The following is a 26,557-nucleotide window of genomic DNA, read 5'->3' as shown; positions in this document are numbered from 1 at the left end:
AAGAAATCGCCGATATTACGTCGATAGATGCGGCGTACGAGAAAAATTCTCGGGTCAGCAGTAGATGCAAGTGGAAACGTGGTGCAACGATTCACAAGAATTTTTATTCGATATACATCACACGTAAAACCGACGCAAAAGATATCACTAGAGCTAAATCTTCAGCTTAAGTTTAGATCGCTGCTGCTGATCGCTGCTGATCGATTAAAACGGTCTTCGTCGCACAATTAAATCTCTCTTCGTCGGGTTAATCGGTCAATCGATCAGCGCGCAACTGGAAATGAGTATTTCGGTTAAAAGAGCGATTGCTGTTGCTTATTGTATTAGTGTTCTCGAACTTATGAAATAATACTGTCCTATTACGTAACGAAGCATTTCGCTGCACAATGCAATTTCTCGTAATTAATTGAGTTCGACTTTCGTATACGAATTCTCGCAACATTTACTAGTCTCGAGGAAGGTGCTCTCTTCCGGTCGTTTGTAATAATATATAGTCTTCTATATTAAATGTTACATGTAATATTTTATATAAATTATTTATTATATTTGTTAACACATATCTCTTGCTAACTCTCGACAATTCGACTAAAAATGGCAGTTGGTAAAACATGGCGGAGATCAAAGTCTGATTTTGCGATGAGTCTATAACAATCGTGAGCTCTAATTATAGTCGCTTTTTGTTACAATTTACCCTAAACTCGTAGCACTCGACGAATCCTTATGAAATTCGTTGTTGTGCAGTTAATCGGACAGAGATTGCGAATAAATACGACTGGCAAACCGTTTCTTGTCACGCACGTGTTTCTTCACGGCGCAAGCGATGTTAATCGCACCTTCGCACGTTCGAGATCGAACAACGGCGGTACGTCGCACAAAAGCCGCGGAAAAGCACCGATTGCATCATCGCGCTACATGCGGCAAGAAAAATCGAAGAAAAACTGAGCGAACGAAGGAGAAATCGGAAATTACGTGCGTTTGTGTCACGGCGTTCGAACGACAAACATCTCCGCCCATAACGACTAAAGATAACTCGGAGCGATCTGTGTAAGCATGGCGTGGGAATACCTGGCTGGGAATGCTTCGTTCTCGAGAGAGCGTCGGTCTACCGTCGAGCGTCGCGACGCGCGATCGTCGGAATCGCAATCCGGATCTCTCGCTCGATCGATTCCCTGAGAGTTCATGCAACATCCCAGATTGTCACTTGGCGTACGCGGAATTATCGCGCGCCACTCGGTTTAAAACGCTTTGCACGCTTGCACGGCCGGCAGATACAAGGCGCCGGAATAGAGCTTCTTCGGCACGGTTCTCCAGCCGATGACCAGCGCTTTGTCGAAGGGTTCCTCGGCGCAGCCATCGCACACGTCCATCACCTGTCTGACCTCGTACTCAGCGGGTTCCCGAACGTCTTCCTCCTCCGTCTCCTTCAGCAGCCCGAAGCTCAGTCCCGTGAAATAATCGTTGTCCAGGCCCTGGGGGATGGAGTAGCCATCGTCGAAGATCGATCCATCGCTCAGCTGCAATAATCCTCTCTTCTTCTTCTTATCGGCCTCACGCTTGCCCACCTTCTTGTCATCTGTTGCCTCTGATTTCCTCGGCACGAAGGACACCTGAAAATTTGAGGAATATATAAAACATTAGGCAAATAGATAAACAGCGATTTGCCATGTGTCTCACGTATACCTCTCGTACTATCTCGCTCTTTTTGCGAAATTGGGAAACGAGAAACGATACTTAACTGAAAGCAATTTGCTGCGAAGACTTCCTTAGAGAAATTATCGCACGTATAGCATAGAAAAGGATCGCGTGGAAAGAAAATAATACAAGTTTCTCGAGCGAGTGATACTGCTAATGCAGCGAAAACGTTTTTGAACTGCACTTGAACTGAACTGAAGTTTGCTAGAGAGTGTGAAAGTTAGTTGAGCTGTTGCGTTAGTACGATCTTTTCAAAGCAATACGACGAAAAATTTCAGAATTCGCGTGCAAGCAAGCCGAGCGCATTCATGAGATTATTTCCACTCTGATTCACTATAATCTTTTAATTTCCTACTTTAAGTAGGTCAGAAACTGAAAGAACTTACAATTTGACGTACACTCCTTCTTCGGATTACTTTAGAAATGAGTATAGATATTTAAAGCTAATATTTTTGAGAGTTGAAACGAGGAAAAACGTTTGAGAAATTAAAAGATAATTAGAATAAAATCATATCAATAATAAATGCATACAAATTCTAATATAAAATACTGTAAACGTTTTATCTAAAGACTGGAGAGATATGTATCTTTAAAAAGCACTTCATCAACATTTATATAACATCTTGTAGCACTTAATAAGACAGACATCACCGATTGACATGCAAAAAGCTTCAAATTAATAACTCACCTTGTCGTCATGACTTTCCGGCACCTTCTCGGCATTTCTCTTCGTGATTTTTGGTTTCTCGGATTCGGTCAAGCTCGATACCATCGTTCCATTCTTAATGTTTCGCCTCTTGGACTCGTTTTTCTCCCTCTTGAAAATGTTGTGATAGGACCCGTCCACCGGGAAGATCGACGATGTACCAGCACCAGCGGGCAATTGCTGCTGCACCGGATTACTGATGAACTGCGTCGGCAGGGTGGGGAAGGACGTCGTGAGAACGTCGAGATTCAAGGGCGGGAGCGGCTGCGGGGGCGATTCCGGAACGGGCGGTAATGCCGGATGACGGATGGTTATGCCGTTTTGTACGATCTGAATCGGCGCCCCGGGATTGATCTTCACCTGGAACCGTCGTTCGCGCGTATGAGACATTCACGCTCGATTGAGCGCGACGGTGCGTGGAGGGTGGCACGTGGGGGTGTCTCGCGAAACGCAGCACGAAATGCGATGTCGAAGAGACGTCGTAAAGCCGTCTGCGGAGAATCGTAAAAGACGTCTGGGAGACACATTAAGGACGTCTCCGCGAGACGTTCCAATTTTTCAAACGTTCTCCAGACGTCTCCTAGGCGCGTCTCCGTCGTGTTTACGGCGACGCTAATTAAGGAACGGGACGAGAACGATTAGCCTGATGACGATGATGACGGTGACGGCGCGCACGTGCTGTCACCCGTGACAAAGTAAAAGAAAACGCGATTGTACTTGTGTATTGATTTGTCCGCCGGTGAGGAAGGGATGCGGTGGCAAGGGTGGTCCGGTTACTGGCGCCCGGGTCGTGGCCCTCGGAACGTTATTGCTCGTATCATGTTCATAATGATGAGCATGATGGTGCTTGTGATCCTTGTGCGCTTTTCCCGCGGTCAGGGCAACGTTGTAGAGCTGCAGCATCGTCAGTTCGCCTAAATAGCCTCCGGAACCTGGAAGCGAGCAGACATTATCGTCGTGACGTGCCGCGATGTGTCTTGAGCCAAGTTTGGGTACACCCTAATTTGACGTTGTTGCCGGAGAAATGCAATACATTTGAGACACACGTGTGGGGAATTCAAATACACGGCAAGTAGCATTTGAAGCAGATACGTGAAAGGAGTTTAGATATACAAAATAAGTAAACTATCTCTTTAAAAGGAGAATAATATTGATCTGTTCCTGAATCATCTCTATGTAAAGAGTAGAAATTATCTTACTTGGCGGCGCGCCTTCGCCCTCCAGGAAACCACCACCCAGTTGACGCTGCTCTTGTCCCGAAATGGCAATTCCGCCGCCTTTGATGACGTGTCCGACCAGCTGAAATCAGAAATGCAACGTTTTATACAACGTATTAGCGATCCGAAAGACATTTCGTGATGATTGCTTTTCTGCTGGTGGACTAATAAACGGGTCGCGCGACTTCAGAATACAGCTCAGTTTAACCCGACGTTGGTATGATCGATTGCTCGGAGAAAAGCCGAACCTCGCAGTGTGATGTAAGCATAAATAGAACAAAAGCCGCGGATTGTGTCCCCAGTGCGCGATATAACGTCGAGGATAGATTGCACATCCGCAGTCGAGCGGCGTATGTATGGAAATTTAAATTGGTTTCTGTTCTTTTTTATTTGAAAGTGTATAACCTTGGTATGAATTTCCGGATGAGAATATCCGCGAGATATGGAATTCTATACTTTTCCATTTCCCGTTTATTCTATTTCGTCGCTATTCTTTCGCGTCTCGTTTTTCGCCCGGCGCGATCTACGTGCCGGAAGCTGTGCATCGCCGCCTTGACAGCTCGCACACGTCTAGAGCGAATGGCGAGTATCTTCCATCTAATTGCTGCATCCTGTAACACCACTTAGCGCGGTTTTTAATTTAAAGTTGGCGGAATCGCTCTGGGCAACTTTGGTAATTTTAGTTCCACCTGACATCACATTTTCTCAGCTCTGTCTCAATATTTACGACTTCAGCTGAATCATTACGATGTACGGAAAAGAACAAAGTAAACGATTACGCGGGACAGCTATGTCTATTCAGAAGAAACACATTAAAGCAAGCAAATCGCGATGACATGGTACCGCACTAGACTTTCGCGTGGGAAAGGCGCGGACTGAACGCGACACATTCGCGAACGTGACTCTCATGTGCGAGATACCGGAAGCACGCTCGTTCGGGGAATTCCTACCGTGTTTAACGTAAACGATAATTGAGGCAACTGCAACGTGAAATCCTTACGCAACCATGGGACTCGCGCTTGCGCCTTCTCCTTGCCGTTCGATGGAATGCTTCTTCTGCGCGTTCCCCAGAGACATTCGCGGAATGTTAATAAAATCGCGATATGTGAAACCATAATAACCGTTTCGCAAGTATTCAATTAGCGGCGGATATATGTGCTCGGACATTTTTCAGCTATCGCGCCGGCATAAAACGTACTATCGACGATATATTACACTTCCGTGATTTATCGCCGCGCACGCGAAGTATGTTGCGCAGAATACTCGAGATTTTCTTGCGCGAGCTCTTTATAATTTAACGCGGAATTTACACTACTCCATGCGTTACACACATACGTCACGCATTATGAAATATGAGCCTGTCCATCATTTATGCCTGGAAATTAAGTTTACGGCGCGAGAAATATTCCAGCATGGAATAATTTCGCAAATGCCTCGGATTGACGGAGGCAACGCGAAGCGCGAGAATCGGGAGTGACAGTCCTTATTTCAACGGGTTTACCGCTAATCTGTGGCTGCACTCGGTTACGCCGATTCTGCTTTATCCCATTCGTCACTGGGAAAACTCGAAAGCTCAACAAAAGCGAGAAGCAACGTGCATAATCTCATCGCGAAATCGCCAACGGCTGGACATTTCCGTGCCGCAGTGGTAAAGCCACGCGTATGGTCAGACGAGCGTTACGCCCCGCGAACAGTCACTCGCGGCGTGTATATTAGCGAAAGCACTTTGCAACCGTTAATTGATTTCGCGTTAATGCATTCGTTACGTGCGCGACGAGGCCCGCAAACTCATCTGCCGTCGACACTCGCATCGTTCGAGTTTACCGTGCAGCATAATTGGGGACACACGATGGGTGCAAGCATATCGCACGCTCTGATTGCCGCGCCATCCTCGAAAGCTAGTTTGCTACCGGATCCGTTTTCCGCGATCTGCATATACATGAAGAAAATGTAGCAAAGTTACGAATGACGGTGGCAAAATTAATTATGAAAGGTAACGCTATTGGATAAGTGGAGCAGTATGAGATTGCGGCATCCGCGGGAATGACTCGCGACATGTACATTTCTGAAATCCACCCTGGAAAAAGTAGCACACCGCAGCCCAATTAGACTCGGTTAATGTCGCTGGAGCGCGAACGAGCGTTTCAGCCTTGAAAGGACAGACGAAACGCGAACCGGCGATTAGCGACACGATCGTAAAAGCTTCGCGCTCGGGGAGCACTCGGAGTAATTTTTCTCATTAGGGTGTCCAAGGACAGCCACGATTGCGACATCGTCGTGGCTCGTACGCTTTTCCACCACGACCCAGATTGCGACTAATCGACTCCGAGTAGCACGAGGAGCGATGCTACGTGCCCCGCTTTCCACGCACGTGGGGCACCCGGTCCCCCCGGACACCTGTCTGTCAAGAATGCGCGGGGGATGGAAGGTAAGGGTCAAAGGCAGCGTAAAGTCGTGCTCACCCTGTTGTTGAACCCGCGGCCCACGCGCTCGTCGTTGACCCAGATCTGCCATTCCCCGGTGCGACCGTTCCAGCTCTGGCAGGAATGGTACCACTTGTTAAGTCTCAGCGGATAATTCAATCTGTACAAGTTGTGGCCGTTGACGTTGAGCATGTAGTACGAACTCCTTGGCGTGTTGGCGACCCACGACAGTATCCCTCGTGACTGGTCTCCGGCTGCAAGTCGAGGACGCAGATTAGCTCGTGCGAGAAAATGGGAGACAGAGAGAGAGAGGGTTCTCTTGTAGACGAGCAGAGATGCAACGTTCCCATTAGCCGGCGACTGATGAGATTACTGACACGCGCGAGAGGTCCACACGGACCTTGGAAACTGTTATAAATTTGAAATCTCGCCTTACGTTGTTTCAGTGATGAGTTTGAATTTTGAATAATTTTCTCACATCAATAATTTTAAAATTCCATGAATAGTTTGGCTTTTGTTAAATACCGTTTAATTGGGATCACGAAAAGTAGAATTTATACTGACTTCGATTGCTATTTTCTCTGTGACCGATCTAAGAAAATTTTAGCCTCGGATTAAAACGCGTTGTGTCGTGTATGTAAATAATTTTTTTCGTTGCGGTGGAATGCATTTGCAGCGTACCTATTGATTCCGCAAGCCGAGCGCCATTTTTAGCCACATGCGAAGGGAGAGACTTATTGTCGGTGTATTTATGACGCCGTGCATATCCGCCTATTGTCACGCTCGCCTGCGCCTCGGAAAAAAGGAAAGAACAACCTGCGTGTGCAACTTTCTACCGACACAAAAACCACAAACCGCGCGAAACCTTTCTAAACTGCATATTGAAAACATGGGGCCGGACAACTTCATTGTTCGCACGCGAATAATGATGCACGCGGGCGTAAATCGATTCTTAGGACAGCGTCACAGAGAGCCACGACTGTTACTTACGTAGAGCCACAGTCACACTATATGTATATAAAAAAGAAGATCGTAAGAGGGAATCGATTGCGCAACTGAATAAAACTTTTATGTCACGCGTAAATGTGTGAAAATTACATATTTGCGGATTATATCGGGGCTTTTTGAACGCAATGTATTTCATTGCATTGCATTTGAATTGCAATTGGTCTAAATTAATCGGTGACAGCATTTTAATGAAGCTTTATACATATATACACACTGTATTTGTTATGCATAAATATTTAATCGCCATGCAATTTGTTAAAGAATATTATTATGTGCCCTGCAAAAGGCTTTAATAAATACATAAAAAATGCATTTAAATATTGCGCTCGATGACCTGTTTTCGATATTTTCATGATAAACAAAGTTTCGCGATTTTTTAAATTTTTATTGGAATAAAACCGATAATTGAAAGTCCATTTACAACTTCGGGCAATATTTTAGCGCAGTCAATCCATTAAAAATGTATGTATACACAGAACTTTTTCGCGCGCGCGCGAGTGTATATATATAATACATAAATCTTACTGAGTATTTTGCACGTGCATTTTTGCAAATGCTGACAATTGAATTCGCTGATCCGTTCATTTGCGAGTTAATTGCTCGCTTATCCGTAGTTCCCGCCGTGTCAGCAAACAATATATCAATTATGAAAAACTAGGTCAACGGTGAATTAACGCGCGGTGTAAAATTCGTTAATCAAACATACAAAGCAGACCGCAATTTGAGAACGCGCATTTAGCCGCCGCGCTGGTAACGAACTCCTGAAACTCCTGAAACGAAAAAGGCATCTCGTTTTCCCGCTTTTCGCGCCTGCACGAACTCTGCATAAACGGAAAATATGTAATTAAACCATTGCGAATCGGGAAGAGATGAAAAATCGCGATGAAATCTTTTGAAATGATCTGGAACATCGTCGCGCGATAACGCGACGCTTACTTTCGGCGATAAACGCGTCGGTACTTTCGCTTTCACGCCCGATACGACTCGTATTAAAAGGTGAGAGGAGAAAGAAATCGGGTTTTGCGGAGCGCACTTACCCGCGTAAGAAAACAGGGGATGGTCGTTGGAGTGATTGTAAAATTTCGTCCACGCGCAGAGGGTGAACTCCTTCATGTCCGGCAGCTCCGTCTTGTAATGGATGTACTGTAAAAAAAAGAGAGGATCGAGTAGAGTGATCGAGTTAGATCGGTGACATAAATATTGCAGGATTTACCGGGATTCGCATCGCCGATGCTCGTGACGACGATTAATGCGACTTTGTTGTCTAATTTAATCACCGGTATGCGTACTCCCGCGTATCGCTCTGTATCGGCCTTACGCATTATTAATGCCGACACCAATTCCCGCGAGTATCGTTAAAATGCGCATTAAGCAAACGGCCGTTCTCTCTCGGGTGCGATCGAACGGACGCAATCGTGCAACGTGAGGACTGCAGTTCGATTCGAATTTAACGAGAGCTCGAGATATATCATCGCTAAACGATCCGTCAATGTTATCACTGAACTGAACAGAGAAACGTTTACATTCACAATTTTATGCGAGATAGTTTCATCTTCTTCCTCGAAGCATCATTCTCCAAATCTCATTCCCGCGTTACGATATCGTTCTAAAAAAAATCAGAGATTCGTCTGCAAATGTTCTTCTGGAGGCGGTCTGTTGCATTTGTTATGACGCAAGCATGACTCGACATGTACGCCGCTCGCAAGAGTGCACGCTTTTTCACCAGCGATTGCATAAATTCACGGTTAATCGATTACGTCGTTGCCTGAAAGAGAAGCGAGAGAAAGAGAAGGAAAGGAAAAAGAAAGAAAAATCGCCGAGAACCGCTTCTTGCTTCTTGATTTCTGCGCTCGTGTGGAGAACAGCGTCGGCCAAAAGCGGCCGCAGAATCGCGGCAATGATTGCGGTCCAGATCGCATCGGCGCACAGGGTTCCTTTTACGGCCGTCAGCTCTCGTATAAACTTCTCGCCCGTACGCGTCCCGTGCTGCAGAAGTAGCGACGCGTCAAGTTTGACGGAATGTGACAGCTAGTGCTCCGTCCGACCCTCTAAACGGGTCCGTAAATTTGACGGGTAGAGTTGGAATATTCAGTCGTATATCCGGCGAGAGACCCGGCCAACTCGATTTCCTCGCAGATGCGGGCTCGTATCGAAGTGATTTGCGACACCTCCGCGATACCGGTTGACTTATCGCGCACGTCCGATTGTAGTGCCGCTTGATCGGTCACGCGGACTGCACATCTCTTCTTGGATATATAAAGTTATCGATGTCTAAGGGAGAGTACTGAAACGGTGAGGCGACGTTTGGACGGATCAAGTAAACGCTATTTCGAAGCGTCTGCGTTCACGTGTCGCGATCAATCGGTTCACCCGCGATACGTGAATGCCTTTGACGCGATCGAATGCACGCACTAATGAGCATTTCTGACGGAGACAACTGAAGGCACTCCGCCTCGGGTAGAAACCTCGCGTTTACCAGCACGTTTCACCCATTTCCAATGGAAACGCCGGCGCCGCGCAGTGGAATCAATTCGTTCCGCTCCCATATCATCCAGCTCGATTGCTACTCGATGCGGGACATATCGAGCCATCATCCGACAGCGTTTCCCCATCGTGATAAGATCGCCAGGCACGTTTCCGCGAATGACCCTTGGCGCTCATATAATTTCCCCGTCACGTCATTATCGGGAATCGTGAGAGGCACCAGCCGCGGGCCGGTCGCTAATTGCGAACGAAGCTGATGAGCGATCGGACGTTGGTATCGCGGAGGAGAACGATCGCGATCGTTATAACGATCGTAGAAAGTCATCGTGACAGCGGACAGCCTTTGTTCCGTTCGCGGATCCATTTACGATTCGCGATTTCGCGACAGTCCCTTTCCCCTTGCCCCTGCGGCTACAATTACGCTTGCTTGGACTGTCTAGCTTGACTGATCAACGACGATCCTACGGCGATCTTGCGATATCGCTCGGCTCATGAGTCTTGATGAATGAAAGAAATGCGTCTTGTCTCGTCTCGCTCGCTCGCTTATTCGATCGCTTTCCATCGCTCGTTCATCCACTCGCTTTTACTATGCCGATCGCGTCCGCAGATCACCGCCTCGCGGGAATTCAGATCAGCCCGATAACGCGTCGTGAAACTTCGATCTCGTGCCGTGTTTTCGCCGTGTTTTCAGATAAGCCGCGAAATTCTGATCTCGTCCCGCGCCTCCGCTCTTTCTCTCGATAAATCGTGAAATTTTCCCTGATCTCGTTATCTTCGGTTTCCCCTTATTCTTTCGAATCACGAATCACCGTCTGGACATAACCGAGCCAGACGCATGGCGATGCATCTTAATAGCACACGAGTAACTGCATTTTTCTCATTTAAACTATCGCAAGAACGTTCACTCGTTTAGATAGAAACACGTATGGCCACGCCGGTGAAGGCCGATTGATATTGCCGCTCTAAATGAACCAGAATAGTTCGACTTCTCCTTTCTCCTTAAATCAGCTACTCTGTTGTATCTCCGTAACATGAGATATGCCTGAAATGTCAACGTTTTATCTCAGCCACCTTGCCACGATAACTTGATCCCGAGATCGCTTTCATTATATTACATAATCAGCAATCCGGATATCAATTAACATCAGCGAGAGATCAGATCACATTCCCTAAAATTTATAATCGTCGTAAACTTATGAGACGTGACGGCTGCTCATTTAACACGCATTTTTAACGACCGTTTAGCATACAATTAACTGCGAAACTACACGTGATAATCCTTCGTCGCCGAATAGCTTACGCTCGTTCGTTTCCGTAATTATTATTAATTATCTCTTGCCGGTTCCGATATTAATTTCCCGTCGATGCGTGCCCGGCTGTTGCGGAAGGCTACAAAGAAAGGAAGAAAAAAATGACAAAGTATACACACCGCCCCTGCCGGATCAGATGAGCAAGCAATTTGCCGAGATAGCACGTTCACTTTCTCGAGTTACATCAAAAACGAGATATAAGAGTGTACGTTCGCCGTACGTTCTGCCTCCAACGAGGCGTACAAGACGAACAGTACGACGTCCGCGAACGGGCTTAGGAACCGCGTTGAAGCAGGTGTAACGATTTCGCCGTTTCGAATCGGCGGATGCGCGCGGATCGTCAGTAATTCAGAACCCGTTTCGAGTGCGCCCCGAGGGGATCTCGAAAGAGGAGAATGTTTTCTCTTACTTTCGTTGGTCGCAGAACGCGTGGCATTTCACTCGCGCGACGGATTCATCCGGTCATGGTGCAGTGCCAAGCCGGCACTCTCTCGAGCGTGAAGCGAAGAACGTTCGTCCGCTTGGCACGCGAGCGACGCGGATTCCGCCTTCGATTCCGCCGTCGCTCGGTTGTCCCGAGAAATTTCGGATTATGTTTCCGGCAAAATTCCGCGATCACGTTAATTGATTAATTATGTTAATTCCAGCGACGCGCGTTTGCAATTGTCGACTAATTATTGTTCAATTGTTAGCTCCGGTTTACATTTGACAACCGCCGAATGTAATACGCACTGCATGTGTACGCCACGATATCAATATCTTGAAATTGACGCAAATATCAGCTTGGAAAACGAGCATCCTGCAAACGGTCGTATTGATCATTCACCTGCTGCGATAGTTTTCTCTTTGAACATTATTTATGTGTGCCGCGCACACGATCTTAATGCACGACTCAGAATGCTTCATATTTGATGAATCCTCCTCCATCGGCATTAGTAACAGTTGCTTTATTATTAAGTTATCGAGGCAATTAATGAACGTCATACTCGAATGGGAAATATCACTCGATATCAGTATTCTAATAATCATAATATTCGTTACTTTTTACTCCGAGGTATATCCACTAATCTCTTTAACTTTGATCAGTCCATTTAACTTATTTCAACTGGCACTCAAATATTTCATCACACTGCGATCTATCTGTTTTTCATCTAAAGACTAAATAATGTAGTGGGTCATTAAGTATGAAACTTTACAAATGTAAAAGCGCCATCTTTAACATTTGTTATCTCAAATTTGGCGCCAGACGTCAGTATCAGGTTAGGTTAGTGTGATAGATGTATGTTCGCTCTTCAAATGTCATATTTGTTTGTTCAAATATCTTCATTAGTTTTATTGGTCGATTCTTTTTTATAGAACTATGGAAAAGTCCAAAATTCGTGTGATTTATGAATATGAGTTCCGCCGTGGAACCACAGTGTCGGAGACAGCTCGTAATATCAACGCTGTATTTGGTGAAGGTTCAACTACTAAAGCAACGGTGGGCAATTGGTTCAAAAACTTCAGAGATGGAGATTTCAGCCTCGCTAATGAGCCACGTGGAAGACCAAAGACGAAGGTGGATAATGATCACTTGAGAGCCGTAGTAGAGTCCGATCCATCTCAAAGTACACGTGAATTGGCATCGATATTCAATGTTTCTATACCCACCATATTGTTCATTTAGCTGCAATTGGTAAGATAAAGAAGTTGGACAAATGGGTCCCGCACGAATTGACCGATGCGCAGCAGGCGCAACGTCTAGAGGCTTCCCTTTCTTTGCTTTCCCGTCACAAAAATGAATCTTTTTTTAATCGAATTATGATCTGCGATGAAAAGTGGATACTCTACGACAATCGTAAACGCTCACATCAGTGGTTGAACGCTGATGAACCACCGAGACATCACGCGAAACCCAACGTTACACAGAAGAAGCTTATGGTGACTGTTTGGTGGTCCAGGTCAGGTGTTATCTACTACAACTTTATGAAACCTGGTACATCGATAACGGCTGAAGTATATCGCAAGCAACTGGACGAAATGATGCAACAACTTGCTATTAAACAACCGAAATTGGTCAATCGGTCAATGCCAATCCTGTTGCATGATAATGCTCGACCGCACACTGCACGACTGACCATGGCAAAGCTACAGGAGTTGGAATTGGAAACTCTTCGTCATCCACCATATTCACCAGATCTATCACCTACCGACTATCACTTCTTCCGGAATTTGGACAACTTGTTGGTGGGAAAATTCTTCAATTCTCAACAGGCAGTCGAATCAGCCTTCCGCGACTTCATCGATTCCCGTACTCCTGGCTTCTATAGTAGAGGCATAGACCAACTACCACTAAAATGGCAGAAGTGTGTAGATCACATGGGCGCATACTTCGATTGAAAATAAATCATGTCCATGTGCCAAAAAATGCAAAAGTTTATGTTCTATTTGTAAAGTTTCATACTTAATGACCCAATATAAGGAGCAAAAGCGCATGGTATGGTACAAATTTATCGCCGTGTTCGACAAGATCTACCTCGAAGTACAGCTGCTGATTCATGGAGACCTTGTAGAGGGAACATCTCTCCTGATCATGCGGCAGCAGCAGGTGATGAGAACTGTCCACGTCGTAGAGCGTCTGCGTTGGCGCATTTCCGAAGATCGATGCCTCCTGATGCAATAAACTTGCGCTGCCACCATGGGACGGCACGATTGGTCTCCAGGCCGACGAGATCGCCTGCACGTCGCGCGTGAACGCAACGAGAGCAGCGCACGCAAGTACGATCGGCGTCATCTTCGGCGGCTCGTTCTCCTCGAGCTACCTGCAAATTGAAAAATCGCACTTTCATCGCGATTCTCTAACTCGTTACCCGCAATTCGGAAGAAAGATGAATCCATTAGCTTCAAGTTTCTTAAAAGCTTTCGTTCATTTCAAGATGATGAGAGTTAGTAGATTTATGAACATCGCACCGCTCTATTTGTCAAAAGTGTTATACTTTCTTTAATGCCAGAGATAGTAATCTCTTCCCGTTCTTCCCGCCGTTCACGTTGCTAAAAATTCCTTCAGCTTTCTTCTTCGTTAGCGCTTTCTTGCCTCGCGAATTCAAAAAAATATGCTTCGCGACTCCCTGTATTGTCAAGATAAAAATCTGTATTACTAATTATTTTATTAGACGAATAAATTGGAGATGAATTTACACGCGAGTACCCTGCAGAGCGGCAGTATCGGCGCATTATGGCCTCGACAGATTCCTCCGCTCGGTTAATTATAATCGGCGATTTGTGACTGTTTAATTATACTCTTATATACCGGTATACGCCTCTGGGCGTGGGGAGCAAACTCCGGGAAAGTTACATTGAATCGGGTTCCGATGGAACGGAGTCTACCGTCGTGTAGGTGCTCCGCCGTATTAATGCAGAAAAGTACGCCGCACACGCAACGGCATCACGTTGCGAAATTTAATTCAGGCGAGCGTAACGAACGAACGTTGCGACGCTTGAGAATGCGAGCACGACGATAATATCTCGCCTCTGTTTCTTTTCTTTTCCTACTTTTTTTCACGCTTCTCGAATGCACGCACGAGCGAGTATTGCATTTTCGTTCCAGCGATGAGCGTCTTCGAGGAGCGCAAGATCTTGGATGCACCGAGCGACCTCGCGAGATCGAGATCAGACCCAGATACGAGTATGCAGATGTATCTTGCGTATTCGAGTATTTTTCTGCATTTTTGCATAGTTGAGTAATTGGTGCTTTCCATTAAGTGCCTGCGAACGCGTCTCTACACTTGGATATTACAGGGAAAATTCCGCGGAACGTGGATTTAAAGTATCGCTAATTTTGTGGAACTCACGACAGTGTGCTAGCGTGCTTGTGATAACATGCAGCGATTTTCTAATTGCCGCTCTCCGGGACATGCCTCCGACTATCGCGTCAAGAAACTGTTGTGAGTGGAAACAGTTTGCGTTTTAAAGTAGATGGATATGTCGCGTTAACGTCTACTTTCTACTTATATGGACGCGAGTTTATGCATGTAAGTTTAGATAGGGAAAAAATAGTAGGGAATAAAATTGATAAAAGCAGCGATACAAGATCGCTTAATCGCGTAAAGATTATAATAATTTATACTTTACTTTATGCGGACTGATTTAATTATTATAGTTTAATATAATTTTGCGCTTTTAAAAGCAACAGAAAACGCGACTCCAAACCAGAAGCCAAGATTGTAGTAAGCAACAACGCAAAAGCCTAAAATTTTTAATATTTTGATATGCTTTATTATTATTTCCATTATATATTGCACGAATATTTTTTCAATCGAGCGCAATGTTCATAGCATAAGCACTCACGTCAGTATTACCGAATGCGACCGCGAGCGAATTTTCCACTTTGCCTCGGTGACGAGCGGAACCAGTACGACCGGACCTAGATCCGTCAAACGACAGTGCTAACGGAACTGAAAGAGATGCGGGAGTGGAACCTAAACATAATTGACACTACATGCGGACAGAATTTTATGGCTTCCGATAACGACATCGACGACCAGTTCTGTGGACATTTGACGCAGAAAATGCGCTTTTAACTTCAAAAGACCGGTCGTTACGCTTGAACAGCAGTGCGTCAGAGGTTGAAAGTGAATAGGATACTGAAAGTTGCAGTGATACGAGATCGAATAGATCGAATAGATTGAATAGATTAACATCCTTATAATTATCAGAGCAGATTATTAATTTTATATGACAGCGTTAGAAATATACAAAACTCGAAAATGATCGATGATATATTATATATAGCGATAATTCTCGTGCGATAATTTTGTCATGTTTATTCCTGCGTTGCTCTTTATGTTTTTGGTATCCCTTTGTGTCTGTGGCATTACCTTCCGCTGCATGCCAGGGACGTCACTCTCATCAACACAATTCTTATTAGCGCAACCGCTCACTTTGTCATAAGAGACCCCCCGGGCTCTATTTCACGTGCGAAGTGTGATTGCAGTTACTTTGTAATACTATCATGATCAAACAAAGTAGGACCAATAGTGAAAGCTATCAAAGCGAAAATTAAAATGCAGTTTCCTGAATATTACAATAACGCTGAAACGATTCTCGGCGTGAATCGCGCCATTCTTCTATTTTCTTCTAATCGAATTTATATTACATCGAATATACATGCAGGTCTCTTTTTGCTTATGCAAAAATAAAATGCCGATATATATATATATACACAATTCTATATATACACATTTATATATAATTTGTATATTAATTTTTAAACACGCTTTTCATGGTGAATTACATCGTTAAATTTTTGTATAAGTTAAAAGAGAACATTCAACAATACAAATTTTGGAAAGTCAAATTTGCTTAACGTCATTGCCATTACTATCATGAAATTATTTTAAACATTCGTGATCGCGTCTTCGCTCCGTGACAAATCGCGCGTCACGTAATCGTCCACGATTTCCGCAATGAAAAGTTCACGAGCACCAGGATGCGATCGATGTTATTCGTTCATAATGTATCTTGCATCACGTTAATCCGACGTCTTGCGGAAATCGCGAGGCTTCACGGAAATCTTAAAGTGCGGGACTCACCCAGAGGTAGTGATCAGCGAGCTCGGCCGCAAGTATGGAGGGAGGATAGATCCTCGCGGTCTCAGAACGGAAAGGTAACTGTCCGCTCGTCGAGCACTCCGTGGAGCTGGTAAACTCGCGGGAGGTGTATGAGGTACCTCTTCTCCTACCTGGAGTTTGATACACCTTTTGCCTTCATGAAGGTACCACTTGCCTCGCTCGTGCCAAGCGTCGCCGGTTGGACGACATCGAGACATCGTCGGCCGATTTACACCCACCATTGTCCCATCGACCGTCCATATACACGCGGAAAGTGCATGACAATGCGGAACGCGCATAAATGGGGCCATCGTGTCGTTGATTTATTTGCGTCTTGTTTATTTGCGAAAATTTTCTTTTTGTCGTTATTGTGTAACGGTATGCGGCATTTGTCTTTCTCTTTTGTACTTTGTCGCGCATACGGTATTGTAATTGTATGGAAAATAATCGAATGAATAATCGGATGCTTTGACAGCTTTGAAAAATGTGGAGGTGAACGTCTTGCACCAGAGATCCAAAAACGCCTGGGACCAGATCGATAAGCAAACTGGTTTGAGCGTTTGATCGATCTGGAACAGCGAATGGCATCTCCGGTGATCGGTGCAGATGATTGCCTGCTTGTCCTCGCAGAGGAATGTCGAGGGTTCTACGATTTGCAACGGTAATTTCTAACGATATTTCGCGCCGGCATAAGACGTAAAACATTCAGGGACACCTGCGTGCACTGGTCTTTCCATTCTTCACAGATTACACATATATTACATTGGCAATTAAATTTGTTCTGGGATGAAATTTAAAGGACTTTTTTTGAGAATGAGGGACTAATTATCCTTTTTAATAAATCCACATAAACTTAATCTGCAACCAGATTACTGGGACACGTACTTATACATTTAACGAAAAAGTCAACGTGTGGAAAGAGGCAATCGACCGCTGTTACGCACGTATTTGCTATCTTTACGAGACAAACACGTTTCTCTCCACTTTTACTTTCTCCACATTTTGTTGTGCGGCGCGCGATCGTCAAATTCGATCGGGACAAGATCTAGTTTCGTAGTAAGCGGACGCTTGTTTTAATCGAAGAGATAATGGAGTACAGATAGAGGCTGTTTGATACACCGCTGCCAGTGGGAGATAGTCACGATGACATCAATCGATGCACGCATTATGCGACACCGATCCCTCCAATGAGATTACTTCCATATTCGCGCCGCTCGATCGCCGGAAGCTGTTACGGCGCTGTTACTCGCATTTCGTGACGCGTCCAGACGTTCTCCCCCCGCGAAATTAAAAGGCGCTTTCGACGTGCCAATACTCCACGCGATTCGCATAATCGGAAATAACGGCGACCACGATATCGCTCAGTGGTTTCCGTGCATTCCCGCTGATCAGCGTGACGTATTGGATACTTCTTTGTCCACAGAAATGTGTGTAATAAATTTCAATAAATCTTCCAAGTTAATCATCCGTTAATAAATATCAATGGAATCTTAATTTCCAATCTTGAATCTCTGACGTCATTCTCCTGAGGCTTATAAACTACATACAATCGAGGTTCTTATGAGTACAATTGCTCTCAGAATTCACAAGTCACACTCGACAAATTTGAGATACTTGAACGCGATGAAGTACCAGAATCCAGATGCTTGGTGAAGATAGGCGGCCTCTCGGAGGTGGCGGGGTGTCGTCACCATACCACGCCATTGCCGCAATCTCTTTTTTTTCTTTCTTTCTTGTGCTCTCCTCCGCCATAGAAAGCTGAGCACCAAGCGTGGTGCACGAGGTTGAACAGTGTTGTGAGGGAAACGCGCGTTCACATTGACGAATTGCGACATATGCCGATCCGGAGCTAGCATGTCCGGCTTGCAGTGGCCGAAGACGCCCCGCGGCTAAAAGCGGAATCCGGTCGAGGCCGGGAGACAGCCGAAAAGTTTCCTTTCTAGATCATAATAGAGCTACCTGTTTCCCGTCATGTCGCGTGTCGGCGAAATCGATTGTCAGAGGCAGACCTGGAAGCCCTACGTGAAACGCTCTCGAGGAGACTCCTTTCTCTTGGAGAACGCTCGTTATGCGTCCCGTCATAACACGATCGTAAAAGAAAAACGATATCTTTATTGCGACAAGCAACGGGTGATCGCATTGCGTAACGTCGAAGCTTATCGTTCAACGTTAATTGTTGCCGACAACGAGTTATCAGCGTCACGAGTGGAATCCGAGTACACGATACTTTAAGTTAAATCAATTAATTACGGCAGGCACTAACTTCTGTCTCCTTTCATCTTGCTCAGGAAAGCCCGATTAATCGACGCGACTTCTTTATATCATACTCATAACGTAATGCGATGTCCTGTTCGGTTACATGATGTGTAACCGGTGCCACCATGTATTGGCGTGGTCGGCTTTCAGAACCGGATTCGGAGAATGCACGGACGACATGACCGCCAAAAACTCCTTTCTCCCTTTCTCCCCTGGGATCGTTGATCGCGTTACGTAAACCGCGTACTGTCTCCCGCAATCCCACCCTTAGCACCGAATCTTGCTCGCTGGAGAACGCTGCGGTATTGGGAATATTTTAACTAATTCGAATACGTATTTTTTTAGCAAAATTATAAAAAATCTAGCATTTTCGCCGAGCTCTCAAAGAGCGATTAGATTGTTTCCGAGCAGTTAACATTCCCAGAGCTATGAGTCATCAACGTCATTACGCTCGTTTGCATCGGTCCAGATGCAAATGAGGAGAAACCCGAAACTGGAGCAAACGCTCGACCGGCGGTGTTTCTCACGAAACTGAACGATCGGGTTCAATTCGTTTTGACCCTATCTGAGGCAGTCCTGAGCGATGGACTCTTAGAGGCAGATCACTCAAATCGAATTGGTCTCAACTTGAACCGTGACCGGTTCAGCGTACTCGAGCTGTTTCGTGCTTTCACTTAATGTTGCTCGATTATTTAATTCCGCCTCGTTGCTGTTGATAAGTACATGTTTGTCGCAGCGAATCAGACGATTCTCAATAGTCAGTTTTCTGTCGTGCAAGTAGCGTTCTTAGTTGATTTATATAAATGAGATGTACGCGTGTTCAAAGGCAGGCAAAACGAGACTGACAGACGCGAGCTCGCAAATGATAGGCGTGTGCTTTATTATATATAATTTCTATAAATATACATATGGGTACGCAACATAATATTCTGATATTATACGTTATAATGCAACAATAAACATTGCGCACGGACGGATAGATGTGTGTGCCGCGCTCGCATTTACATTTCAAACACACGCGCGTTTTCCTGACACACTTTCCGCGCGAAGCACCGCGCAATGAAAACTCGCGTGTGAACACCGTTTGATAATCAATTTGTCGCAATTGCCGCTACCACCGATGCACCCTATGTATCTATCTCGAACCGTTGCGGCATAATGTGTAATAATTAGCCGTTCGTGGGTGTTGCATGCTACTTTCCGCCGGATGTGCGTCGACGTACAACAAGTCATGCGATTGTTCGGTGCACTTTCTTACACACCTCAAGATTACGCTAATTGCGAACGACGTTGTATTCCCATTGCGGGAATAACATCGGGACGAGTGTTTTATCAATTTGCGGAGTACAAACCGGAGCAGAGCTCGCGTTGCACAATCTGCGACTATCTGACACGGGGAGCCTTGCAGACTTGATCGACTTGCGATCCTATCATTGCCTACCCGCAATTGATTACCCGATAGACTGTCTGGACTGGTTTCTTGTCCTTGCCTATCCGCGAAATACTGCATGATGCCTACAGATGACGTGTTTCGTAACGAAACTCGCGCTGGTCCCACATTGAACCACACCCAGAGGTTTATCGATCAAATCTTTTTGCAATGTGAAACGTTACTTTCGAGTTTCGAGACTTTGATGTACTTTTACTTTAAGCTTCAACGCTCAACTGCGGGATATTCAATATTCGTGTAAGATAGTGGCGCTTAACTCTTCAAAATTTTCTTGAAGGAGGAGCTCGAGGAAAATGCAGATGAGGGACGCGGCGCACACAATTCTGTGACGGTGTAATAACTTGTTAATTTCCAGAGTTCAGTGATAAATGATCTCAATATTTCATTTGATGTAGTTTGAAAATTCTTTTATTATTTAATTTTTTTCATGACTGTATGCATTAGTCGAGAATATGAAATTTTGCACGCCAACATTATAATTATTTCAGCAACAACAATCTGCAGCACTAAAGTTCAGCATTGTTTATGAAGCATGAATTATGAGTACGAATAAATAAATTCGCTCTGTGGGGAATATTACGTAATTCTACAAACATCCCGTATTTACAGCGGTAGTGGAATAACGGTGCAATGCGGGGTTGAAGTAGCGAAGAGAAATGAATATATTCTTGCACTTGATATTCATGCGTCGTGAAGGTACGTGCAACGCGTTTATCGACAGCCGACGAACGAGGTCAATCAACTCGTTGGTGCGTTGTAGGAGCCTGATCTTCGATGGAACTTCTACAATTATGTGCCTTTTCCCCGCGTAACGAACTCCCGATTTCTCCGGCAAGCACAGCCAGCACGCATCGTCGACATCGTCAGACTGATGGTTAATAATAGGATTAACGTCGGCTACTTCCTGCTCGCTAATCAATTACAGCCCGGCACCCGAACTTACGGCTCTTATTAATTAACGTGATTTTACTTCGCACTCGAACGAGAGCTCCGGATTAAGATGAACTCGAACTCAAGAGAATCACCTATCGCTTGTGCAATTTTTTAAAAATTAAACTTAAGAATTCAATTCCCGGCAGAGAACCATCTCCGTTCATTCGACATGGAATAAAAGATGCAGATGCTGCAATGAATAAAACAGTTAAACCGTCCGCTACGGTCGAAGTTTGAGCGGTCTCAGGCCTCACGTGTAGCATATTACCGGACATATCGCGATATCCAGGCGGAAGAAAGTCTTTTGTCCATACGAGCCCCCACGTTCGTGTCTGCATATCTCCGCAGGCGGATGTGGTCGCGGGAAACTTGACGGGAAGTGCGGGAAACGTCGGGAACTGCCTCGAGATGAAAAATGCAGATCTCCAGCGCTCGCCCCTCACCGCTCTCACCTTCACGCTCGCGCTCCGCGCCTACATCTCGTTCTTTATCGAACGCCGGAAGAACACCGGCGAAAGGACGACCCTACCCTGGAAAACGAAAGTCGATCCCCGCCGCGTGTGTAATTGCGAGACTGCAGAAACGCGGTCGCGTCTACCGCGTCCGAGAGCGAACACGGAGTGCTCCTCGGAGGATGAGTTTGCGGGAGGGAAGAGGAGAAATTACGAGGCACCGTTACACACTTTCTCGTAATTGCATACAATTCTCAGTCACATCCGATAAGTTTCGCTGTCATCGATAGGATCGATGACCGCCTTATTATGGCCGACGACTTTATTATCATTCAATATATGTGAAGAGATATAATATTATAATAATTTATGGCATTTATGCTATAATTCGAACATAAATACGAATATGATTTGCACGTAAATAATAATTCAGAAAAATCTTATATAATACATGCAAATATGAATATGACTTGCGGGTAAATAATTCAGAAAAAATTTGTATAACACGTTGCACGCAAATACGAATATGATTTATGCACGGAGAATAATTGAAACTCCAGAAAATGCTGATACAATCGGCGCGGCGGTTTCGCAAACGGAACGAATGTCATTAGACGAACGTCAGCGGCGTTTACTTCGTCGTACAATTACTTTCAGCGCGCGATTAACGAGTGACGTGACGTTTACCACGTCGATTGTGACTGCCATTTGCTGGTTTATTGCTTCCACAATCGAATAGGTGCAAATTACAAGTTGGGAATTAATAACGCGCGCTTTTTCCATCAGGCGCGTAAGTAGCGCGCAATCGGCCGATCGATGTTTCGAATAAATGCGAATGTCGTTCCATTAAATAATGAACAAGATTGGAGAATGGGAGGCATTACGCCCATTCTGCTTTACGATCACCGTGGGTCATCGTGAATCAGCGGCGATCACGGTGGAAGAAGCCAGTTAGAAATGCTTGCTCGCCTCGTTGAATGTGGGCCAGTCTTATTAAATGCCGTAAAGACGTACGTTGCGTCCCTCCGCGATAATTAACGGCGAACGCCGTTGAAAATCGGGCTCTTTTTCGCTACGAAACACGAACGGTGGCCAGCGTTTTAGATTGCACCGCGCGCGCTTTCATCACACCATAGGACCTCTATAATTTCACGTGGTCGAAACGCGCAGTTAATTATCGAGCAGCCCGCTCGTACAAGCTGCAACGTCATCGCCAGCCTTTACAAGCTTCGTTTCGTCTCCGCGCTTTTCCGAGTTAAATGTATTTCACGGCTCGCTCGCGCATTACCCTTCGCCGGCGGAACTGCATTAACGGTGCTTCAATGCAATGATGATACGTGTTTCATATGATATAAATGCGCGAATAACGTATGCGGGTTCAGCAAATTTGCCATGCAAATGATCTCAACGGGGCCGCGGTATTTTTTCCAACGGTAAGTGTCTCTTCTCGCGGTGGTTCCCGTGGAATTAGAAATCCGCCGGCGGATCTTATGGTGACGGTTACATCACGCGACGCAATGCTGAACCACGTGCCTGTTTTTGGCAAAGATTTGTTATCTAACGAAGCCGGCGTTCCATGCGAGCGTACGTAATGATAATGGACGACGAGATCCTGCGAGAATTACGTGAACGCCAGAAAAATGTAGGGCTGTTCTGTCTGGGAAGGAAGGACCGTTACACCGTTTGCGGATATAATATAGGAGATATTTTGGTGAAAGTGAAAGCGTAATTCGGCTCCGGGTTCGGTGAAACGGATGCGGATACGCTCACATATATACGTATATATATTACACATATATACATATATAAATATAATATACGTGCGTAGCAATCGCTGCTAATATGCATTATGCAAATTATGAAAGTGTAGCAGAAAAAACGGAAACGTGTATGTAAGCACCACAAGTGTAATATAATATAATATGTATTTTTCACTTTTATACGTTAATTGTTATGTTAATTCGAATAATATGTCCTGGCAACAAATTTCGCTAATTGTAGCCTCTTTTGCATACAATTTATAATAATTTTTTTATTTTATAATTAACAATTTGTAGAATATACGATGGCACTTGCCAAACGTGCTGTACTAAACAATTTAAGGAAATAGCATGGATACAGCTATGCACGTCATCAGATCCATCATCATTTTGAGATACAAGGTTAAAGAAAAAAATTAAACTTTTTATCACGTTTGTCGCGCGTTTTTATTCAGTGATTTTTGAGCGATGCTGTAGCAATTTATTTTCCAAGAGTATGACAAAAACAGCAGCGCTTCTGTTATTCCGTCCGGAGTATCATCTTTTATCCAATACGATCCATCCTCGAGAGGCCATCAATCTCGATGTCTCGTTTCCCTCGTATCAATCATCAGCCGCGAAAGTGGTTGAACTTGTTCGTACGATTTAGCGGATGCGGACGAGCGGATATACTGCGCACGCGGCTTTTACATTACGTAACCGGAGCGTTTGCCATTACGTGGCACGTACGCGTATTACAATAGTTATTTCAGATGAGCGCACGATCGCGATGTGTAAACGTTGCGACAGGCAGAATTATATTTCTGCCCGACATTCTGCGAAACGTCCGCGAAACGCCGCACAAAAATAGAGAAATTAAATTTCCCCTTATATTCGCCACGCAAGTTGTCACGTAACGTCATGTAATTAATGTAAAACATAATATTGCAACAACGAAATGCTATAGACGGGACAAAGAAACAGTCGCACGCACGCCTTTCGTTTTATTACCTATCAGTTTATCAAGTTTTTATTGCTCACTCACGTCTGCTTAAAGTCATCGTTAAAAGACTAATAGCCGCTGAGAGCAATTTTGAAAAATATTTTACCAGCGTGAATGTTTGTAGTATATTAATAAAGCTAGTGTTTATATGCACCACTTATACGGGATTACAAAATTCTTCGCAAACTTAAATGCGTGCGCCTGAATTAATAACGGCACTTATTAATGACTTGAGCAGCAGCCAAATCCTTTCGTTTAATAGGCCACTGAAGCACGTTCGCAATTAACGTGTCATGTTATTCATACAAACTCCTCTGGCGATTAGTCTGCGCAGCAATTATATTACATTTAATAAAGTTGTTGATCATAAACACAGATACCAATGCAACGGGCGATTTCTGCTCCGAGATGAAGTCCAAGGCAGTTCCATAAAGGCGATCCATTTTTCTGACACGTTATTACGCTGTATTTAAAGCTGATAATTGTTCCGGCACTTTACGTGAAGCAATAACGGTCAAAGCACGTCTTCTCACGTAACGATCGCATTTGCGACTAGCTTACTCCTGATATAACATGATTTATTAATCAAATTACAAATAACATTATTATTATGATGATTGTTAAAAATTAATGCGTCTACCGGTAATTGGATGTACCATTATTTTATCGGTCACGCAAATTGCTAATTGTCATTTAATTGGGAATCGATGAAACTGTTTCGTGAAGCGGGAATATCCACGATAACCAGGCGCGACACAATAAACGACGCATTCATGTTTCTGCTTTTATTCATGTAGGTGGATCGCATCTCGCGTGCAATGGCTCACGCGATATAACGCGGCACATCATGGGAATTGCGGAAGTGGCTGATGCGAATGGTCAAAACTAATGCGGTGATTACGCCTGATATCTTCTTTCCTCGAATTATGAATTTCTGTCTGCCAATGGATATCAGGCACAACAGTTTCTTCGCATCACACTCTGTGTACATGAGTGTTAACGCGTGATTTGATTCTTTTGATTTTAATTACATTTAATCATAATTTTGCGTTATTTTCCATGAGAATGTTAATGTGTTACAGCAAAAATGATGATAAAGTATGATAAGAAAGCCAAATAAGAGAGAGAAATTTGTGAAATGCTTGACTTAATTTATTTAATTTTATATATTAAATCCTTTATTTAGTTTGAGAAAAGAAAAATAAATTTAACAAAAGAAAAAATAAGTAACATTTTAATATACATGTTACAAGAAAGAATCTTTTAGGAATCTTGGTGGAATCTCGCTTATAAATTTTCTATTAATTCTATTCTCCTTTCTTTAAGGGACAACCACGTGAACCTTTTCTGTCTTTATTCTCCAAAGTGCCTCGGCTTGATTACAATTTGATATTTCAGTTTGATATTTGAGCACACAGACTCTTGCAAAGATAAAATTCGGAGATATAACAGAAATACGCCACGGACTGCATTGCTTCACGTAACGAAAGTATCAAGAGAACAAAATGCCTCTTTTTTCCATTTGATTCCACTGCACATGTCGTAAAACGTAATACTCTCTTCAAATGGTCACGGGAACAACTTCGTAAAAAGGAGACTGCACAAATGAATGCCTGCCTATCTGTGAACCTGTGCTCGCAATCGGCCAAATAAAGACCGAAGAGAAAACATATAGTAAGATCGTAGTTGATGCAACTGAATTTATGTAATCTCGTTACTAAATCGTTTGGCATTGTACACAACGTAATCTATACGCCAACAATATGATCAATGGCATTTGGTAATTAGACTAATTAATGATTACTTAATGATTAATTAATGATTTAGCATATAATTTGTAATCTTTTATTAAAACATGTAATATTTCTATTATTTCATAACAGAATTTAATAATTCTATATAGAATTATTAAAGAATAATTTTAGTAAAATACATGTAGGTAATTTCTAACATTTATGCAACGAGTCATTATAAATTCATCTGTCGAGTCATTAACCATTCAAAAACTCTGAATATTTTTAACAAAATTATAACTGTAAATTATATTTTATGTAAAAAGAACATAAAATATGTAACTAATTTTCTGATTTTTATAAACATTTATTTCTTCCTTCGATATACAGGGTGAGGCACCTAAAACAGGCCACCTGATCAATCTCGGCTGTTATTGGTGATAAAAAAAAATGTGTCAGATCAAACTTGCATGGTTTCGAGGGACACATAATTTGTTCTAAGTAGTTTTTTATTAGGTGGACGCATAGAGGTCATATGAAGGTCAACTTCGTTTTTTTAAATG

General features: G+C 44.0%; 2 protein-coding genes across 3 annotated transcripts in view; one reads left to right on the top strand and one right to left on the bottom strand.

Annotated features, from left to right (window-relative positions):
* The window catches only part of LOC105278788, a 157,670-nt gene that overhangs the window by 86,658 nt on the left and 44,455 nt on the right, over window positions 1–26,557 (top strand). The gene's annotated exons all lie outside the window — the stretch shown is intronic.
* On the bottom strand, window positions 83–26,318 carry LOC105278787. Its single transcript, XM_011338123.3, has 7 exons — window positions 13,356–26,318; window positions 8,084–8,189; window positions 6,078–6,292; window positions 3,598–3,697; window positions 3,116–3,330; window positions 2,381–2,758; window positions 83–1,607 (listed from the first exon to the last, which is right to left on the bottom strand). The coding sequence occupies exons 1-7, from the start codon at window positions 13,611–13,613 to the stop codon at window positions 1,236–1,238; spliced, it is 1,644 nt and encodes a 547-aa protein (XP_011336425.2). The 5' UTR covers window positions 13,614–26,318; the 3' UTR covers window positions 83–1,235.

Source organism: Ooceraea biroi, chromosome 11 (genome assembly GCF_003672135.1).
Source record: "Ooceraea biroi isolate clonal line C1 chromosome 11, Obir_v5.4, whole genome shotgun sequence".
Lineage (NCBI taxonomy): Eukaryota > Metazoa > Arthropoda > Insecta > Hymenoptera > Formicidae > Ooceraea > Ooceraea biroi.
The sequence above is the reverse complement of the archived record's forward strand: the minus strand, read 5'-3'. Positions and strand labels throughout refer to the sequence as shown.